At 40.7% G+C, this 22,539-nt stretch overlaps 2 protein-coding genes across 2 annotated transcripts; both read left to right on the top strand.

Moving 5' to 3' along the window:
* The first annotated feature begins 1,712 nt into the window (after positions 1-1,712).
* Positions 1,713-21,736, top strand: LOC120567676. The gene is made up of 13 exons (XM_039814645.1): positions 1,713-1,808; positions 3,595-3,740; positions 5,726-5,909; positions 8,094-8,179; positions 10,196-10,605; positions 12,484-12,634; positions 13,135-13,313; positions 13,940-14,041; positions 16,369-16,393; positions 18,905-19,093; positions 19,621-19,799; positions 21,263-21,364; positions 21,570-21,736. Exons 2-13 carry the CDS (start codon positions 3,629-3,631, stop codon positions 21,621-21,623), a joined length of 1,773 nt encoding a protein of 590 aa, XP_039670579.1. The 5' UTR covers positions 1,713-1,808; positions 3,595-3,628; the 3' UTR covers positions 21,624-21,736.
* rbp1.1 (retinol binding protein 1, cellular, tandem duplicate 1) lies at positions 12,466-17,124 on the top strand. Its single transcript, XM_039815058.1, has 4 exons — positions 12,466-12,634; positions 13,135-13,313; positions 13,940-14,041; positions 16,369-17,124. The coding sequence occupies exons 1-4, from the start codon at positions 12,562-12,564 to the stop codon at positions 16,417-16,419; spliced, it is 405 nt and encodes a 134-aa protein (XP_039670992.1). The 5' UTR covers positions 12,466-12,561; the 3' UTR covers positions 16,420-17,124.
* Positions 21,737-22,539: the final 803 nt, after the last annotated feature.

The following is a 22,539-nucleotide window of genomic DNA, read 5'->3' as shown; positions in this document are numbered from 1 at the left end:
GTTTTCACCCTGTGGCAGGATTCACTGGTTTTCTCTAACGGCCATATGTTCTTCAATTATTCCCCCATGCTTCTTCATCTGTTGGGTGTGGGTGTGTGTTTTGGGGATTAAAGAGAGAGAGGGCAGACCTCAAGGGAGTTAAGAGGATAACAAAGATAGAACAGACACACACACATGCAAACAAACACATGCAGGACCACATTTACATGCACACATAGTCACTTACACACACATACTCCCAATTGGCTGTTTCCATGGGTAGTGCCAGCTAAGTTAGAGCAGAGCGGTGACAGGGGGAAAATAGTGTAATGAGCAGATTGTCCGTCTACCAAGCCATCAGCTCAGTGATCATCCAGGACAGGGGACAGAAGGAGAAAATCACTGTGGCTTCACTGAAGTCTGTTAATGACAAATACACATTTTGCTCTCAACATTTTACACAAGTTTATATGGAGGTTGCCTTTTAGACTTTCTACTTTTTAGTTTCTCTGGCAAATCCAAAACGTTTATGACTCAACAGTTCATGACTGCTAAAGTATTCATGTCATTAACAAATAAATTAATTCATTAAGATATTGGATCCTTACTGTAGAAGAACTTTAAAAAGCTCTCACTCTACAAATGTTCACCGTGGGATCTTGGAAAGCACTACATGTGAACATGACAATGTATACCATTGAGACTATCAGACACACTATCTAGACCTGCTTGTCACATCAATCTCACTCTTACAACTCAAAATTAACATCCAAGTTACATGTTACCGTAGTATTACCCTCCTCCATCCCCAGAAAATGAATCTGGGAGCTCTTTTTTCTGTCTATCTGCACTAACTCTGGTGTGGCATCCCAGATTATTGGGTAAGACAAACTCCTCTCTGCTAGTATGAAGGGAATCGTAGATTTGAAATTATACGAGCAATCAACTCAATAACAAGTTTTAGCCCAGAAATATGATGGTATAGACAATTAGGGGCATGCATGTGCACAGTTTTTTACCTTAAAGTCTTGGGAAAGGAATGCACTAATGAACCTAGACTTGAAATGCAAAATGCCTCTGCAACCCACAGTTCATTGGGTTTAACACTGACAATAAGAGCATTTACTATACTATGAAATAGGTGAAAGGTTGTTTGCGCATGCACATATGGTGTGCATGCATGTGCAATTCCTGCAGCCATAAGTGTCTTCATTGGTCAAAGTTTTACTGTATTTGTACTAGTGGTATACCAATGGTGTGTGAAATGCCATAGCACTTACTTGAACCTTTGCATTCTTTTAATGTTATTCTTGTCCCGCTGCAATAAAGCAGGGGTATTGGAAAAGCCATTTGCTGTACAGCCATTGTCAGACAGTCAATTAGTGTTTGACAAAGCTTCTCCTTTTCATCTTACAATCAGTTCACAACAATGGAATGAAAGGTTACCAGGAGCATGTGGGGGTTTGATGCTGAACTGCTGTAAAGGTCAATTTATGATTATAGTAGGTTTCTTCTGGGAAGACGTTTTTCCTTACCCACAGATGCACAAAAAACATATATAAAAAAAACAAAACTTAGTACAATAATTTAATACTGGTCACACACAAGTAGTGTAGAATGACAATGTTACTGTGTGTAATTAAAAAGACTTGCCAACCGTTTGTACAGTGTATTTCAGTACCATGGAGAGCTCCGTCCCTCAGAATAACATTCTTCCACTAGAGGTCGCAATTCAACCTGTTTTTCTCTGCGGAACCATCGAGCAATAGCTGCTCTGAACGGCGGAGTGGGAAGAGTGTGACACACTGACTAAACAGAATGAAAAGAAGGTAAACAAATATAGCTATCATTCTTACTAAACATTTAGTTTTTGTTATGTGACCGTTTAAATGCAGGCTACTACTATTCAGTTTCATTCGTACATTCATTCGAATGTTTGTGTGTGTGTGTGTGTGTGTGTGTGTGTGTGTGTGTGTCGCCTTGCACGTAGTTTGGTCCGTTAGGCTAATTCATGTTAGCTGCTAGTTCAATGACAAGGCTTCGTTGACTGAACGGTGTTGGAATTTGTTTGCTATCCTCTTGCTTAAATTGCACTGTAACAACTGCCAAAAAAACACAGCAACTCCTAATAGCGTAAAACTATGAACTTTAAATAGCTGAACTGCTAAAAGGCAACACTGGTCTGTTGCACATAGCGTGCACCTGTCACAACCCTGGACCATAGAACTACTCAGTTTCTTACAGGAAGTTACTTGTGATTTAAAGTCAGACAGTGAACACCGCGCACATGCAACACTGCATTCATTATTGTCAACTGTGTTGTCATAACATAAAAACCTAAAGTGGTTTTTCTCCAATGAAGGTTTGTTATTGTCTGCCTTATCTAAGACATCAATTGTATACAGTAGATGAGCAATGGTCCTAATACAAAATCAATTAGAAGTCCTTGGGTTAGTCAATCAATAAATACGAATATAATCTTCTAATAGTACTTTTCAAGCAAGGATCCCTATGTGAAAAATAAACTGCAACTAAAGCAATAATGGGACACTATACCACAAGACAAAAACAGGACATACAGTCCAATTGTTGTAAAAACAGGGTATAATAATAGTCATGCAAATCCAGCACATAAACAAGTACGAGTTCAAATATATTTATAGGAACCATACAATCTGGTGGTTACATGACAGAGCTTTATTATGCGAATACCGGTAGTATATCTAGTGGTCACACAGGAAGATTACCCTATAAAGAATACTTCTGTTTACTTTGTTGAGAATTGCTCTCTAAACACTGTCTCTTGTGAAGTAAGTAAGTAAAGTTTATTTCTAGAGCACATTCAAACACAGCTTAAGCTGACCAAAATGCTGTACAAAAAAGCACTAAGGTTTTGTATTAACCCTTGTGTTGTCCTTTGGGTCACCGGGAACCAAAGGACAACACAAGGGGTAAGGCATTATACAGTGTACATAAAGTTAAACCACTTAACTAACAAATTCCATCTTTAAAGTAAAATAAGTTCTTCAAATGATGGCTGGATAGCTGCCAGAGAGGCTGGTTGAAATACACCATATTTCCAACTAATGTGTGGACAGGGGCTGGTGTTAATTTCCCTCGAGGCTTTCTACACATTTATGTAGACATAAAAACAAAATGCCACTGCAGTTGTTCCCCTCCTCCAGTGTCTGGCACCCTGGCAAAATGCCGCCACATTTCTTTCTTGCCAGTGTTTCTAACTGTTTTGGGTGTCCCAATGATAAATGGCCAGGGAATGGCTGTGCTATGGGTTGCTCACGGGGGCCACCTATACTAACGTTGTACTCATCCATTGTAGGGTGCTTTGGGATTTAAAAACTCCCACCAAATGACGAATAGGTTGTTGAGGTAAATGCAACTAAGGTGAACTTCTGAAAAATGTTTCAGCACTGCAAGTACTTAAAAGTACAAAATAACTTGTAGATTTATAAAGTTTTTTTCTGCACAGTATCCCTTAGAATGTTCCAGAAGAAAAGGGCCCACTCTAATGCTAGCCTCCTGCAGTCTTCTCACCTTTTGCATCCCATCATCCGACTCCCACAATGTTTCTAACTCTTTCTTCTGCTTTCCTCCAAGGTTCTTTGCCACTGGTGTGAGGGGGTAAACCAACATGGCCACCCGCCGTGTTCCGCTAGTCTTGCTAGCCTGCGGCTCCTTTAATCCCATCACAAACCAGCACATGAGGCTGTTTGAGCTGGCCAGAGACCACATGCACAGCACAGGTCAGATCCAGACATCACAGACACTGTGTCTGCTAATCGTTTGTATGTTTGATTTGACTTTCTGGGTGACCTTTATGGTCAAAGCAGCTCCTGTAAAGGCGCTGCGATAAAGCCGGATTTATGTTTCTGTCTAACTGCTTGTCAATCACTGCTCATGCGCACACATTCATTCTCCCTTGTGGGGGGAGGGGCTTAGGAGACCGTTTTGGGCTTTAGAGGAAAGGGGGGAGGGACTGAGAAGTTTTCGATGTTAAAAGTCCTGGATCTTCACAATCCTACCTACAGCACCTTTAACTTTTCCTGCTACAGATTTCCGACTGTGGTCAGAAAGCACAGGGGAGACACTTTGTTTCTCCGTCTTCACTGCAGGAGTCGGTACTCGCTCCAAAGCTAATCCCCGTCCCTCTTCCTCGCTCTACCACACACTCCCCAGTACACACACACACATGCCGGGTCTGCTATTCACTTAAAGAGATAGGCTAGAATGACGCAGACACACCAGCGCACAAGTATAAACCACAGGCCACTTACGTAGGCTACAGCGTAAGCTCTGCATAGAACCCCCACAGAAGCATGAATCCCGCCTAAGGACCACCGATTAATATTCTTTATATTAACAATAAACCAATAATTGTGTGTTGTGAAATGTTTTGTCACACTGATGAACCTATATAGAATTATGAGCCAACTCTGCAGCACTACAGAGCGTTTTAGGCTCTAGCTCACTGTTTTTCTTTCATGGCCTACAAATTTACTGTTTGGTTCAGTCTCGCCAGTTTCATCAGCCTCGGTTCCAGCAGCAGCAAGCTGTTTCCAGGAAAACAAGCCTTGATAAACCATCTTTCTCTGATATATCCAGCACCAAACAGTAGACAAAGTTAGAGACTTTCTGGAAAAGAAAGTTGAGCACTTAGCAAGCTAAAGATGCAGATATTTGTCTTAGGAGTTGGTTGAATCCGAAAGCTCAAAGGAGAATGAGGCTTCCATACGTACGCTAACGTGGCTTTGTGTCTTCCCTGATGTGAAAGTAGGCTATTTGCTAGCACATTAGCCATACCAACTTTATAACTTTACAATAACAGGGCATTGTTTTTCAGCTTGTTGTGTAACCATGTTGCCCCCTAGTGGCCTAAATATATATTAATGCAGCTTTAAACACCCCACATTGTAACAAGAAGAATCCATAATAATAATTGTATTGATTGTTTACAAATATACAAACCGTTATATGCCATTCTTTCTGATGCTGCAGGGACCTCAGTAGCACTCCTTGTTGATCTGTTTTCAGTCACCCCAGGCTGTGTGTCTTGTCATGTGATGCCACACCATGTAACCATTAACAACCACGTCAGCAGACACGGCCTCCTTTATATAAACCCAGGCCCGTTTACCTCCAAAGCTGCTCTAGCCCGGTCACATGGTCACAACAGCATCATTATACCTTGAGAGTTGTACAGGTCCTGAGTCAGCTCTCTGTTAGTCTAAGATGCTTTATGAATCCGTGCACAGTGCGGCATTTCAGTGGGCAGGAACATAAATAATGCTCTTACAGCTTCCCTTTGACCCCTCACCTATTAGACATCAGCTGACTAGTTAGAGAGTAACCATCAAAAAATGTAGAAAAAAAATCTCTGCATACATGAGCTGTTTTTATTCTCCCTTTGCTGAAGGTTGATGCTACAGTTGCAAATACATCTGTTTTAAACACTAGCATTAACACAATTTGCTTCTGTATTCCCCTCTAAAAGTTTTACAAACTCATTATTTAAGCATGATATAGATTAATACTTCATGTCACGATAAAGCGCCTTCATCACCCAAAAAGATCAATTGTAGCATTTGTCTTGATATGTGAGATCTGACGAAGCACTAATAATATTAACATCAGTGTCTCAGAGATGACTTCATCTTCTGATTTATATTCCACGTCCGTATTGGCTGTCACGACCCAGAAAAACGGTATTGATCTTCTTCTCTCCCTTCAGGTCAGTACCAGGTGGTGGGTGGCATCGTGTCTCCAGTGAGTGACGGCTATGGGAAGCAAGGCCTGGTACTGGCAAAGCACCGAATCGCCATGGCAAAGTTGGCGCTCCAGAGCTCCAACTGGGTCACGGTTGATGAATGGGAGAGCCAGCAGCCAGACTGGACGGAGACTGTGGTCACCATGAGGTATAAAACAACTTTATAGCAACATTAGAGTTCACATTGCCTCATTTGAAAAAGTAGTTTTCCATGCAAGAGCATGCAAGAATTATAGGATAATATCAGACTTTGGTTCCTCCTTCCTTGGTACCTTCAGTTGTTTTTCTGTGTTGGCAGAACAAAGTGCATCTTTTTTCCCAGTATATCCGCCACCCAGTAGCTGCCATTTGTTTCCATTAGCTTTTACCGTGTCCTGTTACAGCCTTCTTCATTCTTGATGGGATATATGACAAATCTATTTTCTCTGCTGACATGACCTAGTTTAACCAGAGCACTAGCCGAGGCACACTCTTTTGCTGCTCCTCTGTCCGCCCTGCTTCATGCCAACTTCAGCTGCTTATGCAACAGCATGTTGCCAGGTTCTGGTCTCTTGGGGGGCTGCCAGACTAGACTGGACCTACTATATGTCAGGTCTGTTTTTTTTTTTTTTTTATTAGGTGAAATCAGCCGCACCTGCTGTTAAATTTACCCGCAGAGTAGGAATGGTGTAGTTGCAAAAGGCTGTCTGGGACACGAATATGGGCAAAGGGAGGCAATTGTGATGTGAATAAGACCTGTCTATGTACTGGCCCACTCTATGGGGGGGCTTTCACACCTACCTCATCGGTCCGGACTTTCGGCCTTTTTAGTTTGAGCCGAACCAAAATGACAGGTGTGAAACCTCCCCCGGACTCAACAGCCGAAAGTTGGTCTGACCAATGTCCGCTTCGTTTCTAGTGCGAAAGCATTTCATGGATGGTTCGGACTTTCTGACCAAATCCAGGAAGTTCTGGCAGTCGTCGTGTTATAAGTACAGGGTTCCTGGGCCTTTCTGTGTGGAGTTTGCATGTTCTCCCGCTGTCTGCGTGGGTTTCCTGGTGCTCCGGTTCCCCCCACCACTTAAAACATGTTCACCTCACCCTCTGTACCGAGCTGATGTGCATCTGGCATCGTAAGGCGCTATATATAAATGTAATGTATTATTATTATTATTATTATTATTATTATTATTATTATTATTATTATTAAGGAAAAGCTTAGTGTGCACATGAGAGAGAGAGAGAGAGAGATATGGTGGATGCGCTCAGAGCAGACAGCTGTCGGCTGTCAGAGCAGAGAAGAGATAAGCAGTTCACTTGTTAAGTCGTAGTAAATGTACCGTGTAGGTTTCAGTTGGTCTCCGAACAAACGCTGCAGCTCCTCAAAACCCAAGTAACGTTACCGGGACTTGCAACAACAACAAAAAGAGCCGCGCTAGCATTAGGAGAGCAGCAGTCAGCTGGAGAAACTCACAAAAACTCTGACACTAGAGAGCGAATACGAGAGGACAATCAATTACAACTATCGGCAGACGCAGCTCACGTATGTGATGAAGACAGGACGTAGTTATGTCATGTGTAGTTATGTCATGTGTAGTTCTTTAGTGCGCTTGCATAAATGCAGTGTGAAACGAAAACGAAGCATGGTAAGTTATATTTACTGTGCAGAAATACGAAATCTCCAGTATTTGCAGCTGACCCAAGGGAATGAGTGATGTAATGGAAAAATGTGTACAGTACAGTATTGAGGCTTATTTTAGGAAAGGTCTCTTACACTTGCATCATTGGACTGCTTCCATTTGATTTCCTCTCCTTCTTTCCTGCTTTGCATTTCTCACAAATCCCCTCATGAGTGTTTGCACAACACGGGTGCTGATCAAGGCATGAAGTGGCCTGTTGTTATCCAGAGGCTGTGAGCAGGCCACGTCACAAGTGTACACACACACACACACACACACACACACACACACACACACACACACACACACACACACACACACACACACACACACACTCTCAAATGTGCCATAACATCTTTAAGCAGCTTTACTTGAAAACAGTTTTCCTTTTTTTCTTGATAAGTTCCTCTGTGGCTCATTGATATTCCGTTTGAATATCATTAGTTTGATAATGCTTTATTGGCATGATGGTTAGATTGAAAAACTATTTGCCTATGCACATGCATAAACACAGTAAGAAAAATAATAAATGAATACACAGCTAGCTACTCAACAGAAGATAGAAGAAGAAATACTCACAATTAGAATAAGAAAAAAACTGTATTACTGTTTCTAAAATCCCCCCAAAAATAAATTCTCAGTCTCTTCCTCTCATACCTCTGGTTGTTGGGCAGGTATCATTATGGGCGGATTCTGGAGGAGTATGAGCAGAGCACAGGAATGCACGACGACTTCACTGGAACCACGACTCCCCTCTCAGGTAAGAACTTCTGACTGTTGGGAACTTTGGCCCCTGACTGTTTCCAGGCATTTCATATTTGGTTTTAATTTCATTGGCCGTGAATATCTCTCATTTTGGGATGATAATGTCATTTTTTAAAATAGAATTAAAAAATAAATGTAAACATCTCAATAACTATTTGATGAATTGCCATGAAGTCTTACAGATCCACCTGTAGGCTCTTTTCTCTCTTTTTTTCAGCATATTACTATATTATATTATCTTTAATAAGCCTGTGCTTAGCAAAGTAGAAACCTAATGGTGCTCTGTGGTCCTGACCAACAGTGGTTAAAGAGTAGGGATAGGTTTAATACGTGTGTGTGTGTGTGTCTCTCTCTCTCTCTCTCTCTCTCTCTCTCTCTCTCTCTCTCTCTCTCTCTCTCTCTCTCTCTCTCTCTTCTCTCTCAGGAACATTTTCCTGGATTATGATTTATCAAAGTCATTAAAGACGATATTTATTTTGGGCCCCACAATGCCTAAAGATCTAATGTCGTTTATCAAGAAATAGGATTGGACTAGATCTATCACATATTAAGTGCATAACATATTTTACTCCCAGAGTAATTGGTGTTATATTTTGCTGTAGCCTCCAGCACCATGAATATCTAAGTTGTGTCATTTAAAAAAAAAATCAAAAAAAAACTAATGTTCTAATGTTGTGATTTTTCATCTGCCTGGTCCATATTTAAAATGTTCACTTACTTTTTCACTAATACCTTCAGTTTTTGAATTTTGCTTCTCAACACTATGAGCACTCTTTGAAGAGACAGTTCAGTCATTTATTATTATGGGATTGTCATTTTTTTGTTGTTGATCGTGAACTAGCCAATTTGCAAACACCCACTGGACTGTTTCCATGAATTAAAAACTAGCACTACTTGAGGATTATGTCAATCTTTGCCATCATAAATGCTCAGAAAATATACCAATGATTAAGTGCACAGGCTGATCACAGAATGATTATTTTTTGGTAAAATCATTTTAAAGGAATTCAGTGATGGCAGACCTCAGTGAGTGATGAGTGAATACCCTCTTGAAGCTAGATTAAAAAATAAATAAAATAAAATTCAGGGGGTCTGAGTTTAGGCCAGCTTGTTGTTATTGTTTTGAGAAAATCTTTCCATCAACAAGCATCATAAAGTTATCTTAAAGTAGAATTCTGAATCACAGGCATTTTAATGCCTCCGCGCAGGTGACAGCTGACACCGGAGGCATTATGTTTTTAAGGTTGTATGTCCCATCCTCGTGAACACCTTCAGGGAATGTTTTTAAAATTTGGCACAAACGTCCACTTGGACTCAAGGATGAACTAATTACATTTTGGTCACCTCAGAAAACACGTTTTTGGCCATAACTCAAGAATTAATACGCTAATAATAACAAAATATTACACAAATGTCTAATAGAATAAATTATGAGGTTGTGACATTTTAAATCCCAAAAGTCGACTTCACTGTGATATCATAATGTTCAGAAAAATGACAGATTGTAGGACCCCAGGAAGAATAGCTTTTAGCTTATGCTGAAGCTAATGGGGATCCGAATAAAACAACACAAATAACTCCGAAACAGAAGGGGAGACGGTGACCATATTTCACATTTGGTTGGAAACCGAGTTGGTGACACTTATCTTGGACGCCCACCTTGAAACTGTGGTGATTGTCTAGATCTTTTGTGCTGCCGGGTTGAAGATGTGTGTGTTAAGCATCCATGTTTTAGAATTTTTAGTCATGGCTACAACTTTGGGTTTTATCCTGTTCCTCTGCGGATCAGGTATCATTGGTTTTAAATTGCTCTCTATCTAGGTATTGAATGACAAGGCAATTTTCAATACTTTTAGAGGCAATTCGGTCGGTGCCTTAAAAGTATTGAATTCGGCACCCAGCCCTAATGCCATGCCATGTTTTATTGTGTCATCCTTTTTTTTATGGTAAATATTCAAAGATTGCTTGGTTAGTAAAGTACGCGGTATCTTACTCCAACCTCTCCCCTCAGGCCCCTGTCCCCAGTTGAAGCTCCTGTGTGGGGCCGATTTCCTCGACACTTTCAAGATCCCCGGCCTGTGGCGGGACGACCACGTGGAGGAGGTGGCCGGGCGCTTTGGCCTCGTCTGCGTCAGCCGAGGGGGGCTTCAGCCCGAGCGAGCCGTGCACGAGTCGGACACGCTCTCGCGGCAGCGTCAAAACATTTTCCTGGTGAGGGAATGGGTGAGGAACGAGACGAGCGCCACAGAGGTCCGCCGGGCTCTGAGAAGGGATCGGAGTGTGAAATACCTGATCCCAGACTCTGTGATCGAATATATTCACCAGCACAACCTCTACACGGAGGACAGCGAGAGAAGAAATAAAGGCACAGTGCTGAGGCCGCTCGCCAAACAGGCACAGCCAGTAAAGAGTCTGGATGACTGAAAGATGGAAGGCCGCGGCGTTGAGCTGAACACGGGCCTTTTGAAGCGTGAATTCACTCAAAGATAAGTGCTTCTCTTCAGGGACTGGGAGCTCTGTTAACTTCCACTGCACTGTTTGCACAACCTGCATAGAAGCACACCGAAATGTGTTCCTCCAGGCATCACTTGTTTTCAGTAGGAAGCATCTACACAGTGCTGTCTTTTTTTGGGGGGGTGGCTTTTCCGCCTTTAATTTTTGATAGGACAGCTAGGTGAGAAAGGAGAGAGAGAGAAAGGGAAGACATGCAGAGGCATAAAGCTCTCAGTACATGTGCGCCTGATCTACCACTGATCCAACCCAGCCACATAATGTGTTTTTTTTTGTTTGTTTTTTTAATCCTACACATTGCAAGTTTCCTAAAGGTTTTTCATCCTTTGTAGTTTTTACACATTTCACATCATTGCAGAGTTGGATAAATGTAAATAAAATCCTGTATATTTGAAATATTGTTATCTAATTGGTTATTTTTTTTTACCTTGTAGCTGTCTAAATGTATAAAATGATAACCATAACCACAATTTTAGAAATAATGAGGTCACAAGTCCAAGTACCCCCAACAACCCAAATCCCACCCTAACAACACGACTAGTTTTGTTTTACCATTCATATATATTATATAAAAATACAACATATCAGACTTTGTCAGAGATAAAGCAGTAAAGTCCTGGACTTTTCATTGTTTGAGCTCTATCCTTGATGTTTTACAAAGTCGACCAACCTTTATTAAAACAGAGATAGGCATTTCAATGTTTGTCATTAAGATGTATTAGAAAATTTATAAAAAACATATAACATGAATCCTATGACCAAAAAATGCAACCGTGTGTGTATAGTATATTAGATAGTGTGCATCTTAATCACTCGGCTACCAGAACGCCCCCATGGGTACGTTTTTGGTTGAAGAAATTTTAACTGGATCTTGTTTTAAATTTCCTCACATACGGAGGTCTTTGTTGGTGTCTCTACTCTGCAGCAGCCTCCCAACAGCAACTCATTGTGGATCTATCTATTCAGTTCCCCCATTATCCAAACACTGTGTCTACAAGCCTGTATTTTTTCCTCCAAAGGATTTAAAGTAATCTGACAGTTGCTCAGCTACAGGAGGTGTTTTCTCATTGAGGCCAATGGCAGAAAGCGCCACTGTGACTGCTACTCACTGGCATCCTTTAAAAGACTGTGTGTGTGTGTGTGTGTGCGTGCGCGTGTGTCCCAGTCAGTAAAGGATTTAGACAGTGGGTTTGCTGCAGCTGGCCTAAAAGAGAGATTACCAAATTAATTGAGTTATTTAGGCGAAACAAAAGATATGATGGTCCTATTGTGCTACATTTTGGATCATTTTAAGCTCAGGTGATTCTGCTTTTGTGCTGTGCATATTACCCACACTGTGTGCTCCACTCAGCCGCATCCACAAGATCATCCGTTTTCTGATAGGTCTTTGTGTGATTTTTATTCCATTAGGCTGAATGTTGAAGGCCCCGCATAATGATTTTAACATGATTAAAGTCATGTTGAAGGACCCGCATAATGATTTTAACATGATTAAAACCGGCCTCATCTTATACAACAGAACCAGGGCAAATATGCCACACGTGGAACTCCATATATGTAAGTGTGCTTGAGTCAATTGAAAAAGCAGGTGTATTCATCCTAATCCCACATAAAGCCAATCTACATTATGTATGCATGCTGCATGTTCCAAGCATACAATATGTAGGGAAAGCGGGGGGGAGGATTGAGGGGTTACGTAGAGTCGACCGGGGGAGGGAAGTGGGAGGTAATCGGATTAAAGTGAATTTGGTTCAAATTGGGGCTTTTGACAGCGGGTTGTGCACTCAGGCACAAGTAGCCGTCCACAGTGGACCTCGTCATCATTCACTAGGAGTAGGGAAAGCAGCAGAGCAACAAACAGCCAACATGCCAGCTGATTTGAACGGCTATTGGAAAATGATTTCCAATGATAACTTTGAGGAGTATCTGAAGGCTCTTGGTGAGTATGTATTAGGGGACAGTGGAGGACAGGCCTGGTGAAGGTAAAGGCATGCAGCAAACGTATCATCATTAGAGCTCTTAATAGCAAAGTTGGCATTATAATCCTCTACCGTTCATAGATATCCTCATATTTCGACAGTAGTGGAGTAAGATTGCAACCATCTCGTATTTTGTTTCATATCTCACATTGTACAACAATGAGAGAAATGCAAATTTGTTGTGACACTTAATATCTTTCAGTTACTTTTATGTAACAACCATAGTTATTGTCAGCAACATCTGGCATATTTTATTTTTTTTTTTAACTCAACAGGAATGTTCTACTTCACCTCAAAATAAACAAGCTGGATTGAAAATATGTTATACAGTCTGCTGCGTCCAACTTCTTTTTAAATCTGTACATGCATGTATGTGTCTGGAACTGTGTGAGTCCACTAAAATGCCCTGCTTCTCCTGTTTCTTGTTCATTTTCTCACCTTCCTCGGGGACCTGTTACAGAAGTAAACATTGCCATCAGGAAAATCGCCACCTTGTTGAAGCCTGACAAGGACATTGTCCACGATGGGGACCACATAATCATCAAAACCCTCAGCACCTTCAAAAACTACAACATGGACTTCTATGTGGGCAAAGAGTTTGAGGAGGATCTGTCTGGAGTGGATGACAGGAAATGCATGGTAAGCATTTGGAGTGTCCAAAGGGGGGGGGTTTCATTTGAATGAATGTGAAGTACACGTGATGCATTCATGTTTCAAACATTTGAGAAACCTGTCAAACCTTCCCGATCCCCCATTGGTGCAAAACCTGTAGGTGTATAAACCTCTCTGTGGCAACGCTCTAGACTATAATGAGCATATGATGTGGTGAATTTTTCAGATTTTTTTTTTTTACAAAACTTTCCACCTACTTAAAAAACTTTCCTCCAATTTTTCACGCTTGTGTCAAAGAATTGATGATACTGCAGGAAAAGAAGTGGGAGAGGCAGAGAAATTAGACTCACATTCTTTGAATCAGATTGTGTCCCTGAATGCTGAATAGGATCATAGATTATCCAAGGCCCCCCCTTGAAAAAGCTTTTTTTTGTATGCTGATTACAGATAAGCTATTTAAGCTGTTTGGGGGGTGGCTGAGAGAAAAGGGTCACATGCATCTGTATGCGCAGATTTGATCGGAATAATTATTTTAAACGGGTGGAGGACGACTGAGCCTCTCACTCAGCATGTGCATGTTTAAATCTATATTCTCATGCATCCACATCATGTAATATGGCCCCATTTTCGCCCTGACCTGTGGCCTCATGCAGACCACCATCAGCTGGGAGGGAGACAAGCTGGTGTGTGTGCAGAAGGGAGAGATCGGAGGAAGAGGCTGGACCCACTGGGTGGACGGAGATGAGCTTCATCTGGTAAGAAAACATCGGCTCCTGCCATGAATATTGATGTCTGCAATTTGGACACTTTAATCCAAATCCAAAATGCCTCTCAGCACTGTATGCGCGGTGCATATTTTGTGTGACTTGTGAATTGGCCCACTAGCTCCAGCAGAAGTAACATTATCCTGTGAGGTGCATATGGATGTAACTCATTTACTGCCATGTATTTTTGCATAAGGAACTACATCTAAAGATATACTGTTTAAAGGGGGGGGAGGGAGGCAGACTGCTATTAAGTGAAACCACCAGTGATCCAGCACACATCCACATCAGCCATTGCCATGTTATTATCTTGACTTTTCCAATCTAATTCCTGTTAGAACAACTTTAAACATTTCTTCTGTAAAATTCAAAGTGCGTTGCCCAGTGTGGTCTGTAATGAAGCCATTAGCATCTGAAAAGACTCTAAAGTAATGACTAGCACATCAGCATTTTCATGAGCTCAGCATTATCAGATTTCCCTGTGTGTGATTACTGCTATCAAAGCTAAGCAAAAATAATCTGCCACATTATTTGGTTTAAGTGATGCCAACAGATGTTTTCAATCAGAGGCCATGAAATTAGTTATTAGTCGGAAGTTCCCAAGAGCTGGGAGAGGGTTTTGAATGTGGAGCAACAGTGGCCTCTGGTGGCAGAAAATACTTTGCAATGTGGTTAGAAAACGGACCTCTTGGAGTACCTTAAAGCAGAGATCTTCAACAGGGGGTCCATGACCCCTAGGGGGTCCTCAGAGTCACTGTAAGGGGGGCCTCCAAATTATTTATAAAAATGTCTAAACATAATTCCCACATGATATTAGCAAATATAAATCTCCACTGATGAAAGGGTCGGGCATCGTTTGGATATTAACGATTCTGATTCTGATTCCAGTTCTTATCGATTCTCGATTCCGATTCTTTGAGGGGTGGAGTTGAAACGGGTCACATGCTTTTTTTTTTTTTTTTTTAGTTTTTTTTTTTAACAGGGCTTTTTCAATGTAAAATAAAGCCACACTAGAGCACCACTTACTGTGCTCTATGGCTGCAACACAACAAGTGCCTAGCCGCCACGGAAACCAAAACTTGCACGTGTTAAATTTGGAACCCATGATCAGATTTGAAACCAAATCCTCCAAACGATTCCAATAAAGAAACGATTCCGATGGAATCGTAATTTTTGAAATGATTCCAAGTAGGGATCGGTTCTCGATGCCCAACCCTACTGATGATAAGCTTACTGGCCTATACGTAGTCACTAAGATAGCCATATAGTTAATCCTAAAGATTCACTGTGTTATTAAATCATGCCAACAATTAATATTTTAATAGCTTAGTATTCTTTGCACTAAAAGGTATATGTGTTAAGGCTTTAGGTCGCCCCACACGTTATTGTAGGCCCAGTTTAATATGCAACTTCATTTTATACAATATATGTAGTAGGGGGTCCCTGCTCTGTCTCTCTCTCTCAGTTAAGGGGTCCTTGGCTTAAAAAACGTTGAAGACCCCTGCCTTAAATGATTCAACATACTGCACATCCAATGTCTCAATTCATACTTTACTAACAATTGACACATCCTCAGCCCCTCTTACTTATAATACTGTTGATAAGTCAGACACATTTTAGATAGATAGATAGATAGATACTTTATTGATCCCCAGGGGGAAATTCAAGGTCCCAGTAGCTTACAGACATCACACACAACATACACACACATCATAAACAGGATGATAAAATAACAAATCCACATGAATAGCATGGACAATAAAAGAAAAAATACTAAATAAAAAAATGTCACATGAATGTACTAAGGGATGTATAAGCATGAGATGCTTGCAGTGACAGGGCAGGGACTGACCCTGTGATTCAGTCTGCATGGTAAGGTGCTCTATGAGAGTGTGTGTCATGGTGGTAGTGCAAATAAGTCCAGTAGTGCAAGGATAAAGTTTAGAGACAAGCATTAAATATGGACAATATAAGAGAATAATGTAGACATAGAAATATAAAAACTATATGGCAGTGCATGGATAAAGTATTTTAAAAAGACAGCATTAAATATGGGCATTATAAGGGAATAAAGTAGACAGTAGGATAGACACAAATCAATTATAAATATTAGAGCTCTGAAGTAGGGTTACAGCCATTTTTTAAGTATTTGTCTGTGATTGTACTGTTTAGGGAAGACAGTAGGCCTACAGGGCTTATGATCTGCAATCATTCTCCTCGGCATTCCAGTTTGTCAACATTACATTCTGAGTCCGTTCAAATCTAGAATAAATCTGTTTTAAATCTAAAAACTTTCAAATGTCTTTTGTTCTCTGCAGGAGCTGAGAGCTGCAGGAGCTGTTTGCAAGCAGGTCTTCAAGAAGACCTAAGCTGGCTCTTATTGGACGAGACGGTGTCCCCCGGCTGACGTCGGCTTACAGAGACGCCCAACTCCCATGCCTCTGACGTAGCATCCAACTTTCCCTTTGGTCATTTGTACATCTCTCCATGTGTCCATCTACCCATGTGATTTCCGTTATGACTATCATTTTCATCAATACTGTTGCCAAAGCCAATTCAAAGGGGCGGGGCAGTGTCTATCATGTAACATCACAAAATGCAATAATGTAAATATGTCTCAGGGCAAGTGCTCTTTTAATTACCAAGTTTAGATGTGTTGGACACATGCATACCGCTACTGTAGGTGTAGCTGATCTGACAGTTGAGCCAGATTGATGAAGTAACGGAAGACAGTGAAGAGAAGAGAGCAGTGGGTTCATTTAGTTCTTTGAATCATTGCTGTGGATGGAAAACGATGAAAATCTGTGTGTGTGTGTGTGTGTGTGTGTGTGTGTGTGTGTGTGTGTGTGTGTGTGTGTGTGTGTGTGTGTGTGTGTGTGTGTGTGTGTGTGTGTGTGTGTGTGTGTGTGTGTGTGTGTGTGTGTGAGAGAGGGCTGTAAACTTCTTCGCTACGGATGCTTAGTCTCAAGAATGGATATCAAATGTGATGTGTGTATTTATCCCTCCCAATTCGTTTGGGAACGTGGCATTGGTAGTGAAATGAATCAATCAATAAAGTAAACCGTGCTCAACAACGGCGCCGTTTCTTTTGTTAATCAGGCTAGTTGGAAACGGGGACATGATTTGTTTGGCAGTTCGGTCATACAACAGACAAACCATTAAAATGATTGGTTGTTGTTTACTGAAGTCTCACAGGCCCACAGATCAGCTGGTTGAAGCTCCTTTTATGCGAAAATGCATTTCCAAATGTGGACAAAGAATTTAAGGGCCTCAAGGCTACTTGAGGATTTCAGTGAGTGAAGCCTGTGGAGCTTCGGCCAGACATCTGAAGGCACGCTGTGCTCTGAACCAGCTAATCTGTCAGCTCACTTTGTGCATTGCCATTTCCGATTGGGCAGTCATTATAAACTGTCCAACTCACTTTGCTCATTCAATGCTGCTGCTGCTGCTCGCCCTGCTGTGCAGCCTCCTGCCGCTTCTTGTGCATTCACGCCCCAACAGCAGCCCGGCAGCTACCTGCGGCCTCTGTTTATTTATGGTTCCCCCAAGGGGTTGTTATTGATCTCTCCCTGCTCTTGCTTGGGCGGGTTAAAAAAAATTATTGCGTCAGACAGAGGTCGAAACAGAGCCTGGCGCCAGGGTAAAAACTGCATTTGCATTTATTCTCAATAAAACGTTTCTACTAAGTGCAGGGATGGTCTGGCGGGAAGTCAGTAACTCAGCTCTTATTTCGATCAGCAATCAACAAACAGCTTCACACAGGAGAGGATTTTTCAGCCACTGCCTAATTTTAAAGTGGCCTTCTGCTTAAAAATGTGTTTTTGTTATCTTATTTTTGCTTTACTTGGCTGTTTGATCTTCACTGTGCAGAACGATGTAGGCCTATGTGCAGCATTTGACACCAGGAGACCGGTTTCACCATTATCTTCTGTTTCTCTGTGCTCACTAGTCTACTTAGAGCAGGATTTTGTGACATCACAACTAACTTGCAAAGCAAACCATGGTTTAATGGACACTTAGCTTTCATAGTGTCCACAGAGAATGGACAGTGAAGTAGGAGACATCTTGAGTCCCAGTAGTTCAAGTTGTAATCCTTAAGATTTTAGTCCTGCTTAATTTGGCGACACCTGTGGTCACTGGTGGTAATGTTACCAATATTTTAATAATGTCCCAGAGTTCCATTAGGAAGGACCCATTTATTGATTACTGGAAGCAGGAAATGCACTTTAAGCAGTTACATGCATAGTTTCCTGTGAATCACTTGAGCATTATGCACCTCATTTAAATGTTAAGTGCGTGCGTGCGTGCGTGCGTGCGTGCGTGCGTGCGTGCGTGCGTGTGTGTGTGTGTGTGTGTGTGTGTGTGTTCTTGTTTAGCTATATTCGTGGGGTCCAAAAACCAGGAGTCCAGTATACTTGTGGGGTCCTGACAGCTTTGTGGGGCCAAAATGCTGGACCCCACAAGTTTAAAGGGCTGTTTGAGGGTTAAGACTTGGTTGTAGGATGAGGAATAAGGTTATGGTGAGGGTAAGCGTAAGGGTTAGGGTTAGGCATTTAGTTGTGATGGTTAAGGTTAGGGTAAGGGGCTAGGGAATGCATTATGTCAATGACGGGTCCCCACAAAGATAGTGCCACAACTGTGTGTGTGTGTGTGTGTGTGTGTGTGTGTGTGTGTGTGTGTGTGTGTGTGTGTGTGTGTGTGTGTGTGTGTGTGTGTGTGTAGGCACCCTCATCCTTTCGCAACCTCCCCATTGGCTGTGTAAAGACTGAAAGAAAAGGATGAATCTTCCCCTCCCCCTCCGAAAAAAACGGTCCCTGCCAATCCCCTTTAAGCTATAAACTCACTTATCAATAGTTCTCTGCCCTCGTGCCCTTGGTGCCTCGCACATAAAGGCAGGAGGACACCCTGCACCTTCCCCCTCCGTACCCTGTCTAAAGTCTACACACACAACAGCGTCACCAGCTGCCAGCATGCCTGCAGACTTCAGTGGGACATGGATTCTGGAAACCAATGACAAATTTGAGGAATATTTGAAAGCGTTGAGTAAGAGATTTTTCATTTTGGTGGGTTTGATTTTTCTTGAGATGTTATACGTTAAAGTGGTGTTTCAATGTAATGTTACAGGTTGGACAACTGCACAAATAACAGAATCATCCAACTTTCTTTCCTGTGTGTTATTGTTTATTCTAATCTAAAGCCAAAGGTGTTATTGGTGTTATATGTTGGTGGAGTTGTTTCACCGCAGATTATTATTTTACAGATTATTATTATTATACAGAGTATACAACAACTATGACGCCAAATACTAAAATTATTCGGATTCTTGTCAATTCATATAATTTCTCATGAACATGAGATATACTTCACTTCATTTCTGGAAATAAGGTCTTGATTTCTGTCCATGATACAGAAATCAAGACCCTATTTCCTAGAAAGGAGCCAACTCTAAGATTAAACATAGAAGTGAGTGAGTTCATCTATTCCTGTAAAAAAATATAATTGATCAACTACTGTATATTCTGCCTGCTCTGAAAAGATTGTATAAACAAGTCTCTCTATTCTGGCCCTAGATATTGATTTTGCTACAAGGAAAATTGCCATCTCGCTGTCTCAGACCAAAGTGGTTGCCCAAGACGGAGAGAAGTTCAACTTCAAAACACTGAGCACCTTCAGGAATTATGAGCTCGCCTTCACTGTAGGGGTTGAGTTTGATGAGTGCACTAAAGGACTGGACAACAGAAATATTAAGGTGGGTTGACCTCTGATATATGGAGTCCTTGAAGTGAAAAGAGTCAGTGATAGTTTATCTATTCCCCTCCCCCCCTTGTGTGATCATGAGAACACGTTATCTTAGTGTGTTCAGGGTAAATGGTCTCTGAAAACAGACCCAACCAACAGTAATGTGCCAGTGATAAAACATGGCCGGTGACTAGCAGTGATGCGCTGTTAAGGAAAAAAGGGAGGCTTGGATATATTATTTAAATCTTCATCCTCTCATGATATGACTGACATCTAATGGCAATGTAATGCACAAAATGACAACATTGCCAATGGTGCATCAGATACCTGCAGGCATTTACTGCAAGCCTTTTATCATTCCCATTTTTCATTATCAAGCCACGAGTGACAAAAGGGAATGTTGTGAGAGTAAAATAGATTAATTTTTAATTGAATTCATGAACTAAGTGGAGGTAATGGGAAAAAATAAAGCATTGTGTTTTACAGGCCAGTGAAATATATTACAATGTATTAAACTAGTTATTAGTTGATAGTATTCATCAGTTATCATTTTGAGGCGAGTTTATTAGTGACAATTTTCACTTTTAAGACTCCACAGAGAAACACTGGCTGATACATCTAGATAGATAGATAGATAGATACATACATACATACATATATAGATAGATAGATAGATACATAGATAGATAGATAGATAGATACATACATACATAGATATATAGATGATACATATATAGATAGATAGATACATACATAGATAAATACATAGATACATAGATATATAGATGGATACATATACAGATAGATAGATAGATAGATAGATAGATAGATAGATAGATACAAATATGGATACATAGATAGATAGATAGATACATAGATAGATAGATGGATACATATATAGATAGATACATATATAGATAGATGGATACATATATATAGATAGATAGATAGATAGATAGATAGATAGATAGATAGATAGATAGATAGATAGATAGATAGAGACATAGATAGATACATATATACATATATACATACATAGATAGATAGATAGATAGATAGATAGATACTATTCATCCCCTTGAGTAAATTTGGGTGTAAAAAGTAAAGTATGTACGAGTATACCGCATAGTCCTAGAGGGGTTATTGCACAGTCCAGGGGGTAACCTTTATGGGTATGAAGGATTATTAATTTAGTACATGCCAAAGTTTATGCCAGAAGAAGAGGATCTATAATGAGTCTAAACTAAAAGCATCAACATGAAGGGGATCCTAAACTGGCGAGTCTTCATAGCTGCCTTTAGGTTAAAAAGTGAGCCTGTGAGTGCTAAAAATAGACATGTAAGAGGAGGAGGCATGCAATTTTAGTGACAGAGGAAATGCCTTACCACAATGTAAAGTCAAAATACTTTAAGTGTGCATTAAATAATGAATTAAGTCCATTGTTTAATGAATGCACTATATGTTGCCTTGTAGTGTCTGGTGACCTGGGAGGGGGACAAGCTGGTGTGCACTCAGAAAGGAGAGAAGGCCAACCGTGGCTGGAAACACTGGATCGAAGGAAACAAACTCTTCCTGGTGGGTTGGTAGTATCTGTCAAGATAATTTGATTTTTGCGGAAGCATTTGAACCAGAACATGGGCTGATTGATAAAAGAGACATGGGTTGGATTAGTGGGATGTATTGCACAGCAGAAAGGGATTATTAAGTATGATAAGGATAGTTTTAACACTGTTACTGCTCTAAGTGTTCCCCCCCTAACTATCCCTATTTCCTCCCACAGGAGCTGACGTGTGAAAATGTAGTTTGTGTTCAGGTATTCAAGAGAAAAGAATAAAAGGCTGTTTTCTGTTTTCATTAACTCAGTTAACAATGTCTTTATTTGTTCCTTGAGAATATGTTTTTCCAAATGTATGAACAAAACGAATAAAGGTGCTTTTCCGACATACATACAGTATCTTGTTGTGTATAGAGACAAACATGTTACTATAATGGATTCACTTTGTGGGGGTGTTCACCCAACATATATTTGTTTTCAAGGAGTTTAACAGCATACTGCAAAAAAAGACTAATGAACTGACTTTTAGAAGAGTTAATGATTTTCCAATTGTTTTATCAGTTACACATTACATTACTTATTTTGTAAACCAATGCGTACATCACCATCTGCTGGAAAAATGTGGAAGTATCTTAGAGGTGAGATGAGATGACATCTAATCTTTTAACAAAACAATAATGGAGCTAAGCATTAGAAATTGCAACTTTGAACTCTGTTCATATCACATGAGAATTTAAAAGTAAGACAAGTTGATTCAACTGATGAAACTGGTGAAACTACTACCACTGATGTTACTAATAAACAAACTCAATAAACAAACTAGATGATTTAAAGTGACACATTTAATCATTGTTTTTACTCTAAAATCCATACCATGTTGCATAATACCACGTGCAAAGTGCTTTTTCATTTCCATTTATTTTGTGGTTTGTTGGGAAATTAGTAGGTAGATGGTTAGGTGTATTATTTGAATGATTCCCACCCCTCTTCACTTATAGCATCAGTTTGACTGTACTCTTGAGGGTTGACATAGATGTTTTACAAAGTAATAAATGACATCAGGCCAACTCTGCTTTGATACCGCACAGTTAACATAATCAATCAATGTGACCGGGTTGGTTCGGTGGTAGAGCAGGGGCACAAACTGTATGCTGAGAGTTTTATGCCTCGACGCAGAGGTCAAGGGTTCGAATCC

The sequence above is a fragment of the Perca fluviatilis genome, chromosome 11 (genome assembly GCF_010015445.1).
Source record: "Perca fluviatilis chromosome 11, GENO_Pfluv_1.0, whole genome shotgun sequence".
NCBI lineage: Eukaryota > Metazoa > Chordata > Actinopteri > Perciformes > Percidae > Perca > Perca fluviatilis.
This window is presented reverse-complemented; position numbering and strand designations above follow the sequence as displayed.

Bases quoted from the DNA above. Each gene is read 5' to 3' on its own strand.
- LOC120567676 (XM_039814645.1), top strand. From the start codon at position 3,629: ATGGCCACCCGCCGTGTTCCGCTAGTCTTGCTAGCCTGCGGCTCCTTT. The intron at 8,180-10,195 runs GTAAGAACTTCT...CTCTCCCCTCAG, and splicing joins AACCACGACTCCCCTCTCAG to GCCCCTGTCCCCAGTTGAAG. The intron at 19,800-21,262 runs GTGGGTTGACCT...GTTGCCTTGTAG, and splicing joins TGGACAACAGAAATATTAAG to TGTCTGGTGACCTGGGAGGG.
- rbp1.1 (XM_039815058.1), top strand. From the start codon at position 12,562: ATGCCAGCTGATTTGAACGGCTATTGGAAAATGATTTCCAATGATAAC. The intron at 12,635-13,134 runs GTGAGTATGTAT...GACCTGTTACAG, and splicing joins GGAGTATCTGAAGGCTCTTG to AAGTAAACATTGCCATCAGG. The intron at 13,314-13,939 runs GTAAGCATTTGG...GGCCTCATGCAG, and splicing joins TGGATGACAGGAAATGCATG to ACCACCATCAGCTGGGAGGG.